Genomic DNA, 22,147 nt, shown 5'->3' on the forward strand with positions numbered 1-22,147 from the left:
CTAACGACTTTACAGGCATGAAAAAGTGCGGTGCGTAAAGTGGTCTTCTATTTTTGAATTTACACGCGCTCTGAACGTGCATGAATCTATGCATGCAATTAAGCTGCTGAAGAGATGACTTTATTTGATGCCCGAGATGGGTTCTGAAGGGTAGACGACTTGGACGGTCTCCCTCCCTCATCCGTCAGCCAGGATTACTTGGATCTGAAGGATGTCTTTAATTCGTACCACCCCAACGACAATTCGAAATTCAAGACAGCCAAGGCACCGCTAAGCGACACAAGCAACATAAGTCTGAATGCGGATGTCCAACAATTATTACGCACGCAGCTTAATCGTGGACGCTTTAGTCGACGTGTAATTTGTTACGCACGAAAACTTTTTTCAAAATACCCGCGTACAAAAGCCAAACTCGGTAAAGCATAGCACACAGCCAAGTCAAGCCATACTAAAATGGCGGCTTCCGTGACAGTTGCACGTGTGCTGTGAGCGGCGTTGTGTACAAAACGCCGGATACAAAACACTTCAGCGATGAAGAATAAACCGTTGAAGCACAAGGCAGAAAATACTTTTCGGGTATGTGTACTTGCTATTTTATGCGCTCGAAAGGTGTTGTATTATGTCGGGAAGGACATGCCGTAGGCACGACGTTTGCATTCTCGCATTCCAAACTTCGTATGACGAGTCGTGTTGTGCCGACGCTTGGCTCGCCACATCTCGATACCTGTTTTGGTGACTGCATCACTACGTTGTAATCGGATCAAAGTGAAAACCGGCCGTTTATTACGTATATGCTTGCGTGCCAGTAATGTTCTCGTCCCCGTCTGCATGAGAACCGATTTACATTTGGCTGTGTCTAGCGTTCCGTCCAGACGGAACGACAACAAGTAGTAAAGTTCCGGCCAGACGGAAGGAAGTGCCGCGGGTAACCTTCCATCCAGACGGAATCCAAATGATAGCTTAGCGTTCCGTCCAGGCGGAACGAATGTTGCGAGTGTAGAGTTCCGTCCAAATGGAATGAAAACCAGCCATCGCCTCTGCTTGCGGACGCATTAGCCGCAGGTTTGAACTCTCGGGGTCTTTATTATTTATTTATTATTCTGGTGGCCGTGCCTAGCGTTTTGTAATAGCTATACCTCGCGCCCGCTTTACAATTCACGCGGTGACGGCAGTCGGTCTTGATTTTTACTCAACCGGCCGAACCGCTACCGTTAGCTGACGCTAAGGCCGACGTAGCCATCTGTGACGTTACGTCTGATCATCTGTAATTATTGACAGTGATTAATAATTACCAGTGACTGTGGCTAGTCAGTGAGTGGAAGCGGTTTGGCCAGTCGAGTAAAATTCAAGGAAGACTGCTCTCGATGAAATACTGTGAATGGTGGCAGTTTGAAGTTGTCCGGATTGAGCTATAGTTAGTCCGATCATGTGTAATTATGAAAAGTGATTAATAATTAACAGTGATTGTGGCTAGCCAGAGAGTAGAAGCGGTTTGGCCAGTTGGGTGGAGAACCGGTCCCACTGCGCGTGCGTAGAAGGGGAGAGACCGGCTGAGCGCATTCTCAGGTGCACCGACCATAGTTGCAGAATGGATAACCGGTTCCGGTATGGTACCTGGTAAGCGACTGGCGCTATTGCGTGTGCACAGAGGCAGAAAAACTGGTTGTGCGCACGCGCAGGTGCACTGGATACCGCACTGGGACTGGTTCTCCGTTCTGCTATAACTCTCCGTTCGGCTATAACTCCCCAATGAGTGGAGAACCGGTCCCAGTACGGCACCTGGTAGGAGACCGGTGCTCTTGCGCAAGCGCAGAGGTGGAAAGACTGGTTGTGCGCATGTGCAGGTGTACCGGTTACTGTACCAGGACTGGTTCTTCGCTCTGCTGTAACTCTAATCTTGGCGATCTGCTATAACTCTAATCTTGGCGAAAGGTTGCCATGCAACCGGTACGGAGAGCATCTTTGAAGAGCAATTGTCGTCGAAGCGTGATCGCGTCACAAAGCACAGGAAGCTCAAAATATCTTTATAAATATATTAACCAATGTGACTCCTTGTGTATTGAGCTGACCGAAGTAAATGCTCAGCACCGCTGCTCATCTAGCTTGTGAGGTTTTCTATGTTCTCCAGCATTTTCTATGGGTGTGAACATTTATCTACTAGCATCATTGACATGTTTCGTTGCATATGGAACGATGTCAAAGACAAAGCCACTTAGCATGCTGGCTGACAGGCTGTGCCCCCCATGGCTAGAAAGAAGGTACGCCATTTGCTGTAGTGTCAGTCTGTGTGAAAGCTGGGGGAGTCGTGGTGGTGGCTTAGTAGTTACGGATTTGTGCTGGTGAGCCCAAGGATGCCGGTTTGATCCCGGCTGCGGTGGCCACTTTTAAAGGAGCACTGACACCAATTTTCGGCGTTAATATTATTGCACAGTTCGCTTCCTTTACTCAGCAGAATACCCTGGGTGAAATATTAGCGGCCTGCGACGCGAAGAACATACTTCTATTGAACCTCATTTATTGCGCCGACAAAGCAGCGCGCAGAGCATCACTCAGCAAATGGACATCATCGTGACATCATCCTGTGAAACCCAAAAGGAGTGACGCAGCAGTGTGCGTCAAAAACTTGTGACATCACTTCATGCACGCTCGCGGCCGCTCGCAGCCCCGCGAGCGGTGAGCACGTTCAGCTCCGGCGGCGGCGCAGTCAAAACAATGCCCCACTGGCCTCCGCAGTGTTTTGACGTCCGCACAAAGCGGTGAGGTCATGCCGGGATTCTGTCATATGCGCCTTTCGGGATGAAAGCGCGAGAATATGAAACAAATGATTTTCCTACCGTTCAATGTAATTAATTATCGCGCGATGAAGTATATAAAGTACTGTTTCGGATTCGCCAGAATAAAAGTGGAACATAAAATTTTTGTGTCAGTACTCCTTTAAGATGGAGGAGAAAAGCCAAAATGCGTGTGCGTCGAGATTTTGGTGCACGCCTAAAGATCCCCAAATTGTCAGAAATAACCTGGAGCTCTCTGCTACGGCGTGCCAAGGTACAGCTTCGGCGCATTAAACCCTGGAAATTTGATTTTGAAAGTTGTGGGAGTATAGCTGGCCCATCTCTCTGCAGCTGTGCTTATTGGTTGTCTTTGAACTTGTTCTCTGCAGTTCCAGTCGTTCTCCGAGCGACTGTCGAACATCAACATCGATGTCATCCACCGAGTGGGACCGCACAGGAGGGCCACTCCGTTTGAGAGCGAGACGTTTCTCGAAGAAGCCCTGAACAAGTGGTCTGAACTGAACTGCACCGAAGATTTTGGTGAGCCTGCAGCCCGTTTTCGTGCCACCAAGAAGCAGGGAATTTTTTATAGGCGAAACCTCTTAGGGGCTGGGGCTGTTGGTGTCTCCTGTCGTCGTCGTCGTAATTGTCATGCCATGTAGTCACGGTACTAAAACACCAAAAAACTCGTTTTCGCCTCGTGCTAGAACGTAACGTGTATGAAAAAAAAACACAGGGACACTCGTTTATGCCTCCTTCTTGGCCGCTTCGTAACACGTACTAAAAAAGCACCGGGAAACTCGTTTACGTTTCATGCTAGAATGTGATGCGTGTAAAAATCATTGGGACACTCATTACGCCTCGCGCTTGAGCACTTCGTAACGCATACTAAAAAAAACACCAGGAAACTTGTTTGCACCTCGCGTTAGAGCTTCGTGCTTCAAAGACAAGAGAGTTTTACAGTAAAGTTTTATACCTCTACCCCCTAACGGTTTTATCTTTTTTGGCGAAAACGTCAAGGCGCCAAGAATACACTTACACACTGCATGCTTTGCCCATTCCCCAGCTTTCACGTTTGTGGAGATGGCTGTGGATTTTTTTTTTCATGTTTCCACTGGCTTTCTGCAGCCCTTGAAAGTGTCTGCATTATGCAACTGCCATTTGTTTTGCAACTCTATTTGTTGTTGACAAGTGTTCGGTGGCTGGAGAGTGTTACGTTGAAGGTGGGGTTACCTTGTTTGATACATTCAAAGCACCTTTCATTGCGTTTCAGACAAACTCAGGCATGACATCGGTGTGGAGATCCACACATTGCCCCAGATTGTGCTTCGCAAGGTAATTCGTTTTCCTTTATTTCACCATTTTTGCGGTTACATTTCACAGGCATTGATAACAGAAGGTAGTGTTCTGAGCGGACATGAAGCAGGTTTGTGTCGTACGGGTTGTACAGTGTTGTACGGGGTGCACAGTAACAATAGCATACAACCCGCCACGGTGGCTCAGTGGCTAAGGTGTTGCGCTGCTGAGCACGAGGTCGCGGGTTCAATTCCCGGCTGCGGCGGCTGCTTTTCTGATGGAGGCGAAAAGCAAAACGCCCGTGTGTGCGAGATTTCGATGCACGTTAAAGGTCCCCAGGTTGTCAAAACTAATCCGTAGCCCTCCACTACGGCGCGCCTCATCGTCTGCGTTGCGTCGGTGCGTTAAACCCCACAATCAATCAATCAACAATGGCGTACAGGTGTCGAGTGCTGTAATCCATGGGTGGGTCTTGGGAAGCTTTTCTGGGGCATTACCCCCTCTCATCCTCTTCTTGCGAATTGACGTACATGCCTTGCTTTTAACAATGAAATGTGTGTTTTTACGGGGGGCTCTTGTACAGTTGTGCTGACTATTTTTGTCCACGCAGGATGCCCTCCTTGACATCATCAAGACGCAGCTGGGAAACCTCGAGAACAAGGCGCTTGATGCCGTCCTTGAGTAAGTGGCAAGATGAATACTGGCCTCTGCTGTTGGGGCGATAGCGGTTGTTACGTTTGGCTGTGCACTTCGCTGGACCTTTTTACCGGTTCATGAAACATCCTCGCCGCGAAATCCCTCCCCCCCACACCCACCCCTCACCGGTTCTTTTTAACACGAAAGTTTTTTATGAAATGGCATCGCCAGAAAAACTTCCATTGCCGCGGCTGCGCCAGGATTCCAGCCGGGATCTTCGCCGCCGTAGCGGGAGCTGCCGCCCGCTTTACCGACTGCGCTATGAGCTGAAGCACAAACAGCTCTGTGAACGCGCCATATATCCTTCCTGTAACCTCCTCCATTTAGATGGTGCTGCCATCTAAGAGAGGGAAAGCAAAGTAGTGCATCACTGTGCTAATGAGCACCGACAGTTGGTGCCAGCTGAGCTCATCGCAACGCAACCGTCTGCCCTACACTCCACAGAGCAGGGACGCGGTGGTCGCACATTTGCCATAGCGACGCCACAGGCGTCGCTCACCAAGCACACTTACAAGACAGCCCCGCAAATCATGCTCCGGACCGTGAGTTCATTAAGCAATTAGTTCGGTTTCGTTCGCATAGTTTGCGAGTGCCTGTGGTTTCATTCAGGTTTACGCAGTGCTCCGGCGCGTGCAATCCAGTGTCTAACGTTGATGCGCCTGACGGTGTCATACCAACAAAGTATAAATGGCGATGTTCAAGTTCATATCGATGCACAATAAACATTCAACTGATCCTGTGAAGGCACATTTCGCTTTCGTGTTTTACCGATTGCTATGAAAGAGGGATCAACCACATTTTTTTTTTTTACGTGAGAGCCACAGCAGCAGGTGCTTATTGCTGAGAGTAATCTGCAGTGTGCGAAGTGCCTTTTTCTGTACTTTTTTGTTTCATCTTTGTTACTACGTCACTGGTAGCCATATGCTCGCGGCGTGGGCAGCTGCAAACATATTTGCCCCTTCCCTTTGTGACATTTTTCTTTTTCCTCAAAAAAAGCGGTAGCTAGAAAGGTGCAGTGCCAGAAAGTAGCTGCTGCCCAAGCAGCAAGGTGAGAATACTCTTGGTTGCTCATACTGACTCGAGCTCTCTGGGAGAAGGCTGGACCGACCCGCCGCGGTGGCTCAGTGGCTAAGGCATTGCGCTGCTAAGCACGAGGTCGCGGGTTCGATTCCCGGCCGCGCGGCCGCTTTTCTGATGGAGGCGAAAAGCACAAACGCCCGTGTGTACGAGATTTCGGCGCACGATAAGGATCCCCAGGTGGTCAAAATTAATCCGGAGCCCTCCACTACGGCGCGCCTCATCGCCTGCGTTGTGTCGGCGCGTTAAACCCTACAATCAATCAATCAATCAGAAGGCTGGACCGGCTGCGTGCGCATGCGCCGATCACTGTTGGAAGAAGTTCCATCGCGCCACTTTAATAACGTTTGATGCGTATCGCTTTCTTGGCTGACTTCCTCCTCCGCCTGCTGTGCATACTGTGAAATAAGGGTGTGCATTTGGACAATGTGGAGGGTGTTGCTGCCGCGGGTAGCGTGGAAATTGAAGTGTAAATGATGCAGTCTTTTGGCCTGGCTGTGCACTTTTACTGGGCTCTTGTGCAAAAACTGTACCGGGCTGGTTCAGTGTCGCTCTCGTGGATCCATTTTGGTGCCCGAGCTGGGAAGTTGTAACACTGCTAGCTGCATGGAAGGTAATTTCAAAAAAGTACTTTTTTGAGGAAAAAATTGGCGTAGCCTGCAGTAGTGGTACAAGGTTGGAGAAAAAGCGGAGCTGGGGGTAGACCTGGCCTCTTCCAGTTTTGCTAGGCTTTGCTAAGTTTTGTTTAGGTTTGGTTATGTTCTTGCTAGGCTAGGCTTAAAGTGTCGAGAGGTGAGGTCAAGCTTAGCCAGATTTTACTAGGACGTTCCAGTTGGTCCCGCACACTGACAGCGGCTCTTACTGGGAGGAGAAGCTAGGCCGACCCCCAGCTCCACTGTTTCGAGAGCCTTGCACTGCTAGTGCAAGCTGCACCAATTTTTTGCATTTTAGTAGCCCGAGAAAGACTACCACCTTAAAAAAGGTATACGCCTCGAGATTCGCGATCGCTGCGCCGCCTGCCGCCGCTTCTCCGCGGCGTTTGCGGGATTAGCGCTGCGTGGCTGATAGGTGGTCATGCAGTGTTTTGGTTCCTTTCGATTCCCTTTGCCTTTCTGCGCTCTAAACAACTTGTTTTGGTGACGTCTGTAAGCTAACTGAACGTTTAGGGCACTTAAAAAAAAAAAACAGCTGCGTCTTGGAAGAACGCGCCAGCGCCAACAAGAGCTACCCGGGGAGGCGTTTCTGCGCGCTTCTTGGCCGCTCTTGCGGGCGTCGGCGATGGCAGCAGCATATCACCGCTGTCACCTTCGAACCCGTCAGCACAAGTGAATTCTATTTATTGTCGCCTCGTTTAGACCTGATATTCTCACTGTAAGGGGTTGGTTCGTTTTGCAGCGCAGACAACAAATGCGGCTTTGCTTCGAATATGTACGTCGTAGAAAAATATGTTTCGGGGACGTGATAACCCAATAGCTGACAAAAACTTGTGCCTTTTATGGGAATATAAGCCACGCGAAAATGTTAAGTACACTCAAAGGCGGTGCATTGTCAGATATGTGCCCACTCATGCCTTATAATAAGAACCAAGGTATATGTTAATGAAACCACGGGAAAATGAATGGTCTGCAAGTAAGGAATAAATAGAATAGTCGTACGGGAATGAAAAAAAAAAACCGAGTGCAGCTTCTGAAATGCTAAAGACGTTTGTTTGAGCAAGGTATACTATTCACCAGACCAACTAGATGCGAAAGGCACTGGTATTTCGCAAGATATGGGGGGGGGGGGGGGGGGGGATGAGGAGGAGGACGCTCAACTATCGTTGTTTACTAATGCGGAGCGAAATCAACGAATGAACGTTTTAGTAATCACACACACAAGCTGCGTGTTCACTTTTCTTTTGTTTTTCGCCTTGAAAAACGGCTGATCACTCGGCGGACTCATTTTTTGAAGAATACAGGCTAGGCAGTTCACAAGCGATACGAGGTGTCGTTGGAAGAGTTGATTGATTGATTACAGGGTTTAACGCGCCGACGCAACGGAGACGATGAGGCACGCCGTAGTGGAGGGCTCCGGATTAATTTTGACCACCTGGAGATCCTTAACGTGCGCCGAAATCTCGTACACACGGGCTCGTTGGAAGAGTGTCGTATCTGATAAGGGTCTCTGATTTCGGTTTATGCTAGATTCTGCAGTCTCCCTGTGTCATGACTCATATGACGATGTTTCGAAGAAGAGTTTGGTCACGGACGCGGATTACTCTATAAGCCCATCTTCGCGCTTCTCGTGGAGGATAAATGTAACACGTGAATCTTTGCGAGCGCTCATCTCGGGACAAGACGACCCAGCATTAAATTTGTCATCGCGTGCTGACTCCGGAGTGTAATTTTGCATTATCCATCGTACTTCTTTGGTACGATGTTTGTGAAATTTATGCCGCATTGGCTTGTCATGGTACTGATCAATATCTGATATGCGATATTGGCAGGCGTAACTTGCGTGCTGTCAGGTATGAGTGCTCCGCTGGATTTTGTAAGTGCACAAAGTCGATTTACATCATAGTGTGTATGGCCGCAACATGACCATCGGAGGAAACACTGCTTACGGAGACACTGTCACTAAATTACAGGGCAGCGGAATTACAATCAGCTGCATGCAAATGCTGGCTTCAGGACGCCGGCCTGGGACGCACGCCCGGCACTCATATAGATCTCACTAAGATCGCGTCATAAACGTTTATACTCTCGTGAACATACCACGCTTGCAAACAGAGTGCCTGCTCCACGTTATTCGGTATTTCGAACGCGGATAAACGGTAAATCGCTGTCTTGAACGAGCCCCAAAAGCAATAGCTACAGGCGGGAGCGGGCCGGGGACTCCCGCGCCTGCTTTCGAAACGGGCCGCTAGGGGGATTTCAGTGGCGCCCCTACAGGCCGCGCTCGAGGCGTATAGTAAGAGGTATTCACACTCGAGCAGGCGCGAAAGCCGGCTTCACTGTTATTATACCCTATCTGCAGTGGTGCACCCTTTACAGGAGGCAGTTTTTTTTTTCCTTTTTTTTGCTAACGCCACTGGATCAAGCTCAAGCTTAAACAGCTTTGCTGTTAAAAAGACGTAATGAGAAGTAGCGAAGTCGCAGAAAGCACTTATTTTTGACCCCCGTGCACCCACGCTACAACCTCGCCAGATATACTGCTGCAAGGCAGGTGTTTGATAAAGTACGTGTTCTTTGCTTTTGTGGTTGCTTTTTCAAACCTCATTCTCGATGTTTCCCACAGCCTCACAGTGGCACTGGCCAGGGACCTGCAGTACGACTTCTACCCGAGCTTCCCCGAGGTCTTCCGGCTTGTGTGCGGCCATCTGGGGACTCGGGACCCCGAGCTGCTGGAGCGCATCTTTGTCTGCCTCTCGTACCTGTTCAAGTTCCTCTGGCGCTACATGGTCAAGGACATTGACCTCATCTTCAAGTGAGCACCACTTTTCCTTCTCCTGTTGACCCCAAGACGCCGTTCTGGGGCCTCTGTTGGCACGTGTCATTGAATCGCTAAGGCTGGGAGTGCAGGGGAGTGAAAATTCAGGGTTAATTCGTCATTCATAGAAATCGGTGAGAATACAAAACACAAAGCGACGGATGGGCGTATTTGATATGCCTGCGAAATTGCGAGTATCTGACTTGCTGAGTATGGTGTTTACATTAATCAGACAAGATATTTGTAGTGTTGTGCATTTACACCAGATGGCCTTCTGAGTAATTGGACGCACAATGGATGGCACCACTGCGCTAGTGTGTATATTACCGATACTCGCTGATTAAATGGGATTATTGTCATGGATCGTACAGTGGTGTAGTGTGTTTACTTTTGCGTGTCACCATGCTGGCTATACGACAATATTTTTTTAAAGTTCTTTATGGCTGTTCTAATGGTGGTCCTAGAGCACAATTGGACAGGTTTTCAGGAAATGAGTGGTGCCCTAAAGTCAGTTAGGTTGGTGATAAATGGATCTCGGTTTGGAGTGGCTTGCCAGAGCAACGAAAAACACTTCCTGCCCTCACTTTAGGACTGTTTGGTGGGAGCATGAAATTGTTTTTTTTTTTCTGTTGTACGACGAGGGGAAATTTAGCTGGGTGTGTTGCTCTAGTGTTGATGGAAAGGGAAACACAAAATACACACAGCCACATTCTTGAACACTAAATGCATGATGATAAGAAACTCTATGTCGCAAAATGTATCTCGGGTCTTTCTCTACAGGGCTGTGCTCGTGTCTAGCTTTGGAGTGTTTAGTTCCAAGTTTGGAATACTTGTGTAGCGTATTGTAAGTGAAGCACCTTGTTGCTGCACTGAGCCTGGAGTCTCTTTTTGTTTGTTTATTTACTTGGGTGAATTGACGTAACATTATGATGGGTGCATCACTCCAGGTTGTATGTTCCGCTGCTCGGATCCCAGCAGAAGAAGTACGTCCGGGATTTCGCCGCCGAGAGCTTTGCATTTCTGCTTCGTAAGGTGAGTACCGCCTGTGGCACACAAAGGTGGTTCTAAGAAAAAGGAAGAAGAAGGGATAAAGTTGTCACTTCTAGAACTAAAGGGTTACATTTTGTGCTTCGGCATTCAACGCGCTTACCTCTTGCTCCCACAGGTGACTGACAAGGGCAAGCTTGTGGACATGATGCTTTCTTACCTTGAGACCCATCCCCAGGTTCGTCTGCGCTTTATTTTGCACCTGTGGGTGCTTTATTTTGCACTGGTTTGCACTTTGTCTGCACCGGTGTATTTTGTTCGTTAACTGCTTGTGCACTATTGCAGAACTCGGACGGCATTGGTCGCCTGCTGTTCGAAGCCGTGAAGGGAGTCAAGGGGCAGACGCACAGCTGCTTGGACACGGTATGTTGGCTCATTCTTTGCTGGCTTGCCTGTTGTGGCATTTCAGTTTATGCGGACTTCTGCGCTCATTCAGTGCACCAGCACATGCCTAGTTTGCGGGACGTGCTAATGGGCTGCATTGTACTTATAGTGTAATACCCGTGCCACACGTACATGAAAAATGACATTAATGCTTATTGCCTTAAGTTTTAATGCCATTAATTTGCTGCTCCACGCAAAAATCTAATGCCATTCGCTCTAATGTCATTTTAGGTTTAAGGAGTTCCGCACAACTCATTTACCTTTGCGAACGCCTTAAATCTGCCTACTCTCGAATGCGATGAGCACCAAATGAAGCCAACGAAACTCTCAGCACCAAAGTGTTGACGCGGAAATGTAGCTGAACTTCGAAATAAGATGATTTTTTGTGCACAATTGGTGGTGAAGTTTGGAAGAAGACGAAGTTCGCTAGAACAGAGGCTAAAGTAAGAACATCGCGTTATTCTTCGTGTTAAATTTTTCGGATTTGGCTACCGCTGGCCGGCGACGGCATGCTAAAACCACTTTTAGAAACGGCTCACACCATTTTTAAGAAAACACTATTTCTCATAAATTTTTTTTTTTTCGCAAAAGCAGTTTTAATCCTTGTAAGGCATTTTTCTCTACGTTAAAGACTTCTAAAATATGAGTGAATTTCTCTTTCTGGTCATGATCACCATCATGCCTAACACATTTAATGCCTTTGCATTTTTGCGTGTAGCATGGCCCACCCAATTAATGACATTTGTTATCTTAACCCTTAAACACTTAATGTCATTTTTCGTGTACGTGTGGCACGGGTATTAAGGGAGGAACATAAGCTGTACTCTCCTTTTTACTCGCGTTGCAAAAAATTAGCCGGTCTTCGCTGACTTAACGTTGCAAATGCTGATGCTAACAGCAAAGCTGCCTGGTGTTCCCTAATTGCAAGGCTAAGCTTCATAGAGCTTCGCATAGCCAGCAAATCGATCCCTGTTCGTACCGATTCATTTCTGCCGTGTTCCACAGCTCGCGCCATCTACTGGAACCTTTCGTTACTTTTGAACTTGGAACGTTGCCACAAGAGGGCACCTTGAACACTTTTTTTTTTGCGGAGTATTTTTTTTATTTGCTATCACAAAAATCAAGCAGCCATGTATTTTTACATAAAAGAACGTTGCAAATACAACTTATGTATTAATGCCTTGCCTCATATGTGCTTAATGTTTTCTTCTTGCTCAACAATTTTGACGGGTATAAACATTGTCACCAGTTTTAGTTTAGAAAATATTCTTCTATATAAACGTCTCGTTCAAGCATTCTTTTAACTTGCTGCACATGTGCTTGGCGCTTGGTCTCCCCATTGCTAGGCTATGTCCTCTCCACATCACCACGACCGACCGCGTTACCACATTTCGTCCCATAAAAGTTTGAACGAAGAACAGCTGCACTGTTAAAAGAACAGCTTTGTCGGGTGACAGAAATCAAGTTACGTTTAAATCGAACATTGTTGGCGAGTGTCGAGTTCCGATCGTTGTAAAGGATGCTCTTGTGTGTCTCTCCTGCAGCCAACGTGATGTCCTTTTCTCTGACAGGTGCTGCCTTTGGCCCTGAAGCGACTGGACGGCTCCGTGTGCAGCGCGGAGTTTGCCCGTCGAGCGCTGCAGCAGACCTTCACCGCTCTGGGCCAGCATCTAGCCGGTAGCCCGGAGAATTCCTCTCCCGTCTGGAACTGCCTCAAGGTGGGCCTCATTTTTTTTGGAAAAAAGGCACCACCTGAGGTGTATTTCCTTTTTTTTAACTCCACGTGGGATAAGATGTAAGTCCGTACGCTTGAATCACCATCATGATTTATGCACTCCCGAAATTAGGAGTACATTTCACGCCTCTGGTGGCAAGCCATCACATTAGTGTGGTGCGATGGCTTTCTCGGGATCTTCGTTCTTTCTGGGGGTCGTGAACCGTAATCTCGTGGGAGGCAGTGATGCAACCTTTTGTAGGATGGGCTAAGAAGTTGTGATTGCACTCTTTCATAAATAAACAATGATGGATCGCACTATACCTCCCATTAGTAAGAAGCAAGCGGACAAAGAAGTGGACATTTATCACCAATAGTTATATGTTTTAGTGATTGCTCTAAAAGTGTAAATAATAACCGCGAATCACGCTTTGCGTTATTCAGGAGCATTCTGGTTGCTTTTTGCGTGCACAACGCAAGCACACACAGGAAAGTCGCCATGGACAGGTCCATTAAAGGAGCCATGAAGAGAAAATACAACTTCGTGTAATTTGAAAGAACTAGGATTCAGTATCTCACTCAGCTCCATTACAGCCACAAAAGGTGTTTTTTAACAAAAAAAAAAGCAAGAAGTATTTAAAAGCTTTCAAATTTTGCGCCACAGTGACGTGTTATGAGCAAGGATGACGTCATACGGGCCAACAATAAAACATAATTTTCAGTGCGTTAAGGGGGGACGAGGGTCTTAAAACTAACTTTTTTGTTTATGGGTAGAAACTTATGAAAATTTGCACACGGATGTGCTTTTCTCTGTAGATTTCAAATATGCAATTATATTTGAGCTGGTGCTGTTAGTTCAAAAGTTATCATACAAAGTCTAAACCGCAATTAGGTAATTTCTTACGCAGCTTTAATGAACTTTCGCATTGCATTTTGTCGCTTTTAATTACACGAATGGATAGCCAGAGAGTTCCCATACCCGATGACATTCTTCGTTTTTCTCTAAAGTCACAGCATCCTAAAAAAATATGTCAAGTACAAAAAATGGCAGTATTAGATATTTTGGCTCATCAAAATAACTGCAAGTCATTATTTATGCGTAGCCTAAACAGAAAAACTAAGAATGTCATCGGCTGCCTCAGGCTGTACTGAAAAAAATGGTACCAAGATTGACCTTATGAAGCAAAAAGAAGTTTCCTAAAAGCTGCGTAAGGCTGAGGGAAGTTACCAAAAATATGAAACTGAGAAAACTGCATTTGAAGTTTGGCCATGTGTTATGAGATGAACCGTCAGTAGTGTAGCTTCAAAATTTCCCAGTAACAAAGACATGTTCTTCCCATTTTCAAATCTGTCTTTCGATTCCAAAAATGTCAACTAGAACTGGAGATACAAAAGGCCAAGTAACGGACCCAATCAGGAATTTAGCAAAATTTATCGACTTCGAATCGGTTGGCATTTTGCTAGCGTTGTGAAATCTGGTGGTGTCTTGCTGGCGTCGTGAAAACTGCAACAGTCCTTCGTGAAGTGCCATCATCTATTACAGTGCACTGTGGTACCCAGAATATTGTGTACGGCAAAAGTGTGAGGGTGAAACTTGCTTTAGGTGCCCCCCTTTTTTTTGTTCTTTGGTGAGGCTATTTCATTCGCGGTTTTTATGCTGGAAGTTTGAGAGGATACAGGGGTGGGACACTGCGCAGTGCGTTTTCCGCAAATGCATCATGTTGTTGGCCCTCAAGAGTTTTGGGGAAAATAAATGTAGCCGAAAGGCAAACTTTCTTGGCCTATGGGGATAAACCCATAAGACGCCTTTTTCCTTCAAGCCGTGCATGGTGCGGCTATCTCCATTGGACATCACGGTTGTGTACCGCAGCCCATTCTTGGAGAGCGAGCGCTTGAACATTATCAGGGCTGCCTCTACATCCATGCGTCCTGCACCACAGTCAATGTTTCGCTGAGACTCATGGTCTGCCAGCCAATCTTCGTAGCCCTCATCTGAAGCTTTGGGTCCGATGGCGCAACCTAAGCAAAAGTTAAAAAGGACTACATGATCAATCACCAAGCCGGTGTACACTTCAATGATGCAGCCCACTCCAATGTGTGACAACCGTCCCCTTGTCATCCACGTGCCATCAAACATCACATCTATGTTGTTTGGCGGCTGACCAAGGTTCGAGTACAAGTCCTTGATGGCACGCACACTATCAGCTTCAGAGGCTGCTGCAGTGTCCTCGCAAACCTGAACCACTTTCCTCAAGTGCGCTTTGGAATGTCTTGTGGTGCAGGCCTCTGTGGGACAAGTTCATACCAGCACAAAAATCTGACAGAGCAGTCACCCCCTTCCCGATGCTTTGAATACTTTTCAAAGCCCTCATATTCACTTCAAAAAGAGTTGATTGATTGATTGTGGGGTTTAACGCGCCGACGCAACGCAGGCGATGAGGCGCGCCGTAGTGGAGGGCTCCGGATTAATTTTGACCACCTGGGGATCTTTATCGTGCGCCGAAATCTCGTACACACGGGCGTTTTTGCTTTTCGCCTCCATCAGAAAAGCGGCCGCCGCGGCCGGGAATCGAACCCGCGACCTCGTGCTCAGCAGCGCAACGCTTCAAAAAGAGTGATATTGCCAGATCCTTCGGTCCTTGGCGAGGAAAAACGTTCCACACGGTGTTCACAAACCGAGCACGTCACCTCGAACTTCACGGAGAGGCCGTACTGCCGGTCAGGCTTCCTCAAATCCGGCGCCGCCAGCCCGCACTTGCCGCACCTGACGTGCGCAAAAAGGTCCTTCAGCATTGCAAAATCCACTAAGACAAAATCTGTGCCGGATTCTTCCTCTGAGTGCGCCAAATCCACTTCAAGGAGGTCGAATTTCCGCTGCGTTGCTGACTTGGTCTCCATTCCGCGCTTGACCTCGTCCGCGTGTTCCGTACGCGCGGCGATCTCCTCCGCCGTGTAATACCTCGTGTCAAGCCGGCAGGACGTGCTTGGACCAGGTATGGATTCCGGAGGTGGTTGGTCAGGCGATGGGGCAGGCGAGGCAATACGAGGCGGCGAACGATTCTCATCCGGCGGAGTCGAGCGGCCCGAAGTCGCACCACGCGACCTTGGGATAGGCGGACGACGCTTTCGCTTTCCGTGCGCATGACGGGTTGTCTTCTTCAAACGTACGTCTCCTGGCATCATTCACGAAAGTACGCGATGGAAGAATTAGAAGAAACTGTAAAAAAAAACTGCTCTAAGCGAGCGCTGCGCCAGAAGAGCGGACTCCGTCAGACGCGCGTAGCAGACGCCATGATGGCGACCGCCATGACAGCAGTCGCGCCGACCAATGGGAGGGGTCGTATGGCGAACTCAAACCGCGCGCGCCCGCTCTAGCCAATCGGCGGCCGAGAAGGTGCCTTCGGAAAACTGGCAAGGGCGGTCGTTCTACTCAAGCGACGCCATTTTGAGATATCGCAAAATGCGCACAAAGAAACAAGCTTCAAAACAAGACCAAGATGGCGGCGATCGGTTGGCTGCTTCGCCCGCGGGGCGCGCGGGAATTTGAAGCAACTTTTGCCCAATTCCGGGCATTTCGTGGCCCTCGAGGCGTTTCAAAACATGATTTTAGAGTATTTCCCGATGGAATTTCGCGTTGATATTTTGAAGGCAGGTGCTTGAAGGTACAATAATTCCAAAAATTGGATTTTCTCAAAATCGATATTTTGGCCATTTTTGACCATTCTAAGACCCGCGTCCCCCCTTAACTGCCCGTTAGCGTTCAAGTGATGCGGTCAAATGTAACTAGAGACCCCATTACAGACGTCCAGTCATGTGTCCTCGCGACAGGTCAGTTAGGTGGCCGCCAATTGCACAAACAAGGTTCCGTGACGTCATAGAAAAGTTGCGGGAAATTGGCTAGGGGGTCGCGACTGCTTCACACGTTTTTGTTAATATCTCCGTTATTTGTTCGAAGATTGCGATGATATTGGTATCATTGTTATCGAGACTAAGCAGTCTTTCTAATAAACCCAACTTGTATTTTGTCTTCATGGCTCCTTTAAAGGGACACTAAAGGCAACCAGCAAGTTGGTTTTATATCAAAGTGCAACCTCCTTTCCATAGCCATTTTAGCGTCGATTCGGTGCAGAAAGATGCCTGAGTTGTTGATGAATCGCTAATCAAACGCTGATCAAACGTGACGCAAACAGTGACTGCAGCTGCTGTTTGCATCATGATAAACTGGAAGCGAGGGCGGCAGTGGGGATGGGCAGCGGTATGGAAGGAACCGAATACAGTGCTACGGCGTACTGAGCTGTTTGGCCAGTTTCGGTTAATCAGTTGTGCTTTCCCGAACTCCCGAGTCTTTTGCAGCGCCGGCCCACTTAGCGAAGTGTTCCTTTTAATGGGATCTGTGATCAGTATTGACCCTTTGTTGAAGAAAAACATTGTCCTTTTTAGACCCCGCGAATGTTGGCATCAAACCAACCGCTTGTGCGTAGCTCGCATGCTTTCTTGAAAAGTGGTACCACCACCCCAAATACAAACTTGTAGCGCCCCAAATACAAAGATGCTGCGCACGCCAGATGTTTTAACCACTGCCGGTGCAAGTTGCATCGCATAGCAAGTGGTGGCGGCGGAACCTGTCTTCACAGTTTCCCTATTTTCTACCTTATTTTAAAAGAACCTACGCTTAAGAGTGGTACATTTGTGTTCTTGGTGAGCTAGTTTATCGATCTTGAGCAACCTGTACTTTGACTGCAGTGTCCCTTTTGCTATTTCGAAGCTAGCTTCTGCACAATGCTGATTTTATTTTATTTCTGCATTACCCAATGTACAGGTAGAGACATGTGATTTTCTTCTCTTTTCAAGGTTGGGCAAACACCATTGGTATAGGGATTTTTCTATTTGAGTTAGCTTGTGCGTTGTCCTCGATAAGAACTCCATCATTGCTGTGTTGTTTTTCTAACCCTCAAATGTGGACCCAAGAACCACACCCGACATCCTTGCGGCTTGTCAAAGTTATAAGTCACCACGTTGTCTACCTAGGCCAACAACAACAGCAGCAACAGCAGAATGATCACTAGACATATTTGTGGTCACCATTTAACTATGGTGTGATTAAAAAATATAGCTGTTTTCCATTGCATTTCTGCCTCAAAAGACAGCAGTTACAGATATAGTTAGTGAATCCCCTGCCACAGTCAGTCCATTGCTGGGTCAGAAGGCCGACAGGATCGGATTGGTTGGTTGATAATTTAGCTACCCAATGGACCTCTCCCGGGGTACGTCACGCGGCGGCCGTGACGTCACGGCGAGCGCACGTGCTGGGTGTGGCCGGGAGGGTGGTTGGCAAAACATTCGGACCCGCGTGCGGCGCGTATGCAGTGAGGCTGCATTAGACGCGCGCAAAAGTGGAGTTTGTGTTTATGTGTTCGGTTTTCTGATGCCGGTGGGTTGCTGTACTCTCGGCTAAGCAAATCGTGCGAGCACAATCAGCGGCATCAGGCTTTGCCGCGTCCCCAAACAGGTAAATTCGGCAGGTATTGTGGGTGCGTGCAATGCGCCGAAGAGGCTAGCAGCACAAGCAGCGACATCGTCTGCTCTTACTCATAGCAACGTTTCTCATTCTCGAACTTCTGCTGTTCTTCAAAGCGCAGTCATATCGTCTACATTGGCAGTCCGCGCTGATTACTGCCATGAAATGATGCTGTTCATTTACCATCTGCTATCATGCAGCACCAGCAGAAATAGTACCGGGGTTGGGGTCAGATGGAAACTTTCTTGCTGGGAAATATTGTCATGTTTTGATGAGATAGAGTACTGTATTAAAAATACAATGAATGCCTGACCTGCTTAGCTACGCGAAATAAATGTTTCGAAGAAGTATCCGCGATAGCCGCCTGCCGCCAAATCGACCACGACAAGTTTGGTCGTATGGGGAGATCTGTTCAAGACGAACAAAATTCATTGCTTGTAAATGCAATAAAGTTTTACCTTGATCAAAGATATTATGCCTTAAGGACGTGGCAAAACTGATATGCTTGCCGTGCTCACATGCATGTAGCATCATGCCTTCGGCGTGAGATGGGCCGCTCATGCGTCTCGAAAAAACTCGATATCTGTTGGCCCTGAGCGAACGGACTCAGTGAATGTATTCTTTTGTTGCGGCCTCCCGACGCCGGCGAATTCAGCGGGTGTACAAGGACACTAACTTTAACTATCATGAAATAATGAGTACCGATAATTATTTCAGTGCCACTGTCGCAAGCTATGCGCACTAACAATATGTGGCTGCTATGTTACTCTCACAATGGCGATGAGCCGTTTCGCGATTTTACTTGGGAAAAATGTAACAAAGCAATCGGTCACCTATGTATGAGCACGACATCATCGCGATAATTTTATTTGAATAATTTTTGGTTTTTGCTCTTTATATTTTTGTTTCGTTGCTGCTAATTTTACTTTTTAATCTTTTCATGCTTTACCTTTCCTTTCCCCCCTCGACATGAAATCGTTCGTAAGCCACTGTCTCCGGGCGACGCAGAGATACCAAGAACAGGGAGCGTATAGGCTGCCTGAGGCACCGCGCTCAGCTTAAGCGGACCTCGAAAACAACAATGAATGAGCTTTCCTTGGTATGTGTCCTAACATAAAGCATCATAACAAAACATTCTTGGAACGCGTCGCAAACGCATCAATCTTCAGAATGACTCGTTAATGCTGTTCTGTCACGCACTGATTATCCGAAAGCGTCACTCGTCATATACGAAAGTGTTGCGGAGGTTGTTGGTGCAGAAAGCTACATGGAGGTGCGACGTCCGCAGCTAGGATAGCTAGACCCCCACCTGTAATGTATGCGGCCAGCGACGGCCCGAACCATCGGCACATCATTCCTTTCGGGCATGGAGGAAGAAAAATGTTAGGAGGGAGCATGGCGTCAGGCGGCCCAGCTTCGGCTAGCCAACCTCCTCTGACGCCGCTTTCTCCTCTCCTCGGGCTCCTCCCGCGCAATGCATTATGGAAAATCCACCACGCTCAGGCCCGCGGTAGCATTTAGTGGCTCCGGCTGGCCGCCGGTGGAGATGGAGGCGAGCTGGGCGAGCGCCGTCGCCGAAGGCGCCGTACAAGATTGTTCGCCAGTGTTGCGCTCCAAGCTTCGTATCGTGGAAGTACTGCCGCTGTCGCTGTTCAAAGCAAGGCGAGACTTCGATCGCATTCTTAAGAAGCACCCACACGAGCTGCAAGCCGAATTTCACTTCTGACGTTGGATCGCTCGAACGCGCCGCCGTAAACATTCACAAGCATGGAGCGGCCTACAGCTGCGCGGTGTTTGCCAGGTGTGCTGTGACGTTTGCGTTTGGCATTCTGCTGAGTTATCGCGCGTAACGAGTGTCGTGTCGGCGGGGAGGTGGTGAGAGATTAGCTTTGGTTTCGCTCGCGCGCGCTTTTGCATACGTTCGCCTTTTCGATCGGTGCTCCGGCGTGGTGGTGCGTTTTTATCTACTTCAGTGCACTGGAAAACAAAGGGTTCAGAACCCTTATGTTGGGTGTGACCACCTCGCGTCGCAAGCAGTACGCCGGCTGTTTGTCCGCTGAGGACCGCTCGATCGGTGCGATACGTATATATATAAAAAAAAAAAACGAATGCTAGATTACGTCTGGGAGAGACCTTGCTGAATTTTGGACTGACTGCGCCTTGGTAATAAATGGTTAAAGAAAGGGTTGAAATGGTTGATCTTTTCAACTTTGCCTGAGCGGCAAAGTTGAAAAGATCATCTCCACTTTTGCACGCGGCGGCGGCACACAACTCTCCGACTGCGGCGTGAAGTTCGGCGGGTCCGAAAGCTCGAGTAAACAAAGATGTTTTCTGCCTCTCCCGTCCGACCACTTTGCCCGCACGATCAGGCCGCTGCGCGCAACGACTCGTCGCCGAAACTCGAATACGCGGACGTCCCGGCAACCAAACGGATAGGCGCACGCACGCAGCCGTAGCGTCGGCGAAGGGCCACATGAGGCGCAAAGAACTACCGCTTGCCTGTCACGTGAATAGAACACCTCCCATCAGTCTTTCCTTTTTATTTTTTATGACTAGGCTTCACGATTGTCACGTAACGCTCCCTCCTAAACTTTTCTTTCCTCCATGCTTTCGGGCACCGCGCGGCCAGGCCGGGCCGGCGGCGCAGGCGCGTTCTGCCAACCGAAGCCGCATTTCGCAGCCGCCAGCAGGCGCCAACCGTCGCGCACGTGCGCTTCTTGACGTCACGGTGTTTACATACAGGGAGAGGTCCGTTCACCTGCCATTCTAACATGGGAAGAGGGGGGGGGGGGGAATTTCGCCATGCAGCCATTATAGTTTTTCCATGAGGATGGACTTGAGAGCTTGCCCTGCCAGTGTTGACTGTATTGTGATCAGATGTTGCTTTTGGCGTAAAGTGGTGATCGGTGCGGAACGGTGATCAGTGCAAAGCGATGATCGGTGCAAGGTAGTGATCGGTACAAGGTGGTGATCCGTGCAAAGCGATGACCGGTGCAAGGTAGTGATCGGTACAAGGCAGTGATCAGTGCAAGGTAGTTATTGGTACAAGACGGTGATCAGCGTAAAGCGGGAGCCCCTCTTGCTTCCCCAGGTTGCCGTGGTGGAGGCGATTGGTCGACGGTCTTCTGAAGAGAACCCCGCTGCCTCGACGCTCCTGGAGAACTTGGCTGCAACCGTGAAGATCTGGGTGCTGTTCAAGCACGGTGTGCTGACGCGGAAGACCAGCACAGTGCAGGAGGTGGCTGTTTGGTTTGGTTTACTGAGAAACTGTGTCGATGGATTTGACGCCTCGAGCAGGGACGGTGTGACAGATCCGTTGGATGTACCCTGTCAAACTTGTCTTGCAGATTGCAGTGGGTTGCCTTCTGTAATTTTAAACATGGAAGCATTTCTGTCCGGACTTAATGGGGAAACTTGCCTGTCCGTTTAACGTTTGATGTGTAGGCTTTTGCCACATTAGAAAGTGCAAATAATAAAACATGCTGGGGCTTTCATATCTTTCAGATAAGACCCCTTATATCGGCTCTGACAAAACGTCTTTACAGAAATTTGTTTGTGTGTTGTAGGGAAGCCGACTTTTATGGGGGTCACTGCATAGCGGGTGATTGGGATATGTGGGGTCTTTGGAGGTATTCAATGAAAAACTCTACAGGCTTGCTTACCTTGGTATCAGACTGCTTATGCGGTACCTGGAAAAATGTCTTTCCAGGTAATGTTTTGGCGTATGGCAGTCAAGCCGATGTTAACATATTTTTTCTTTTGCCGGCATTATGCATCTATTGGTTTTTGAAGTTCGATACACACTTTAAACATTTGAGCTCTTTTGGACAATGGTTTTACGTATAAAAGTTTGCAATACAAGTATGGGGTATTATTTTTTTTTTTTTCAAAGTAGCTACATTTTGTAGAGTTGTCCTGCGGGCATTGGATGGCTTTCTTTGGTTCGTGTTAAAAAATGTTTAGAAGAAATTTACTTGTTAATGTGCAAAGTTAATGTTTAGTGCATTGCGGTAAACTACACTGCCTGTACCGTTAAATGCCGAGTCTTATACTTCAAGCCTGGATTTAATGCTCTGCGCAGGAAAGTTGTGTAACGGGGCTAGAATTGAAGCTTTTGCTTCTGCGACCGTTGACGCATTTCCACATTTTTGCAGATATTGGGTTCTCTGTTGGAGC

General features: G+C 48.1%; 2 protein-coding genes across 2 annotated transcripts in view; both read left to right on the forward strand.

The window, feature by feature from the left end:
- Positions 1–437: 437 nt before the first annotated feature.
- On the forward strand, positions 438–21,084 carry LOC144143573 (small subunit processome component 20 homolog; the record flags this gene model as incomplete). Its single annotated transcript, XM_077675372.1, is given in 10 exon segments — positions 438–576; positions 3,161–3,311; positions 4,045–4,106; positions 4,678–4,748; positions 9,117–9,305; positions 10,256–10,340; positions 10,474–10,533; positions 10,641–10,718; positions 12,311–12,457; positions 21,063–21,084. Coding segments are annotated over 10 exon segments (910 nt in total), but the record flags the coding sequence as incomplete, so codon positions are not given.
- A 584-nt stretch (positions 21,085–21,668) lies between these two features.
- Positions 21,669–22,147, forward strand: part of LOC144143092 (neprilysin-1-like) — a 6,644-nt gene continuing 6,165 nt past the window's right edge. Inside the window, exon 1 of the mRNA XM_077674910.1 lies at positions 21,669–21,680. Coding sequence (XP_077531036.1) covers positions 21,669–21,680 — 12 coding nt within the window. The remainder of the gene's footprint in view (positions 21,681–22,147) is intronic.

Source organism: Haemaphysalis longicornis, unplaced genomic scaffold (assembly GCF_048455015.1).
Source record: "Haemaphysalis longicornis isolate Haplotype H1 unplaced genomic scaffold, Haemaphysalis longicornis Haplotype H1 scaffold_6, whole genome shotgun sequence".
Classification (NCBI taxonomy): domain Eukaryota; kingdom Metazoa; phylum Arthropoda; class Arachnida; order Ixodida; family Ixodidae; genus Haemaphysalis; species Haemaphysalis longicornis.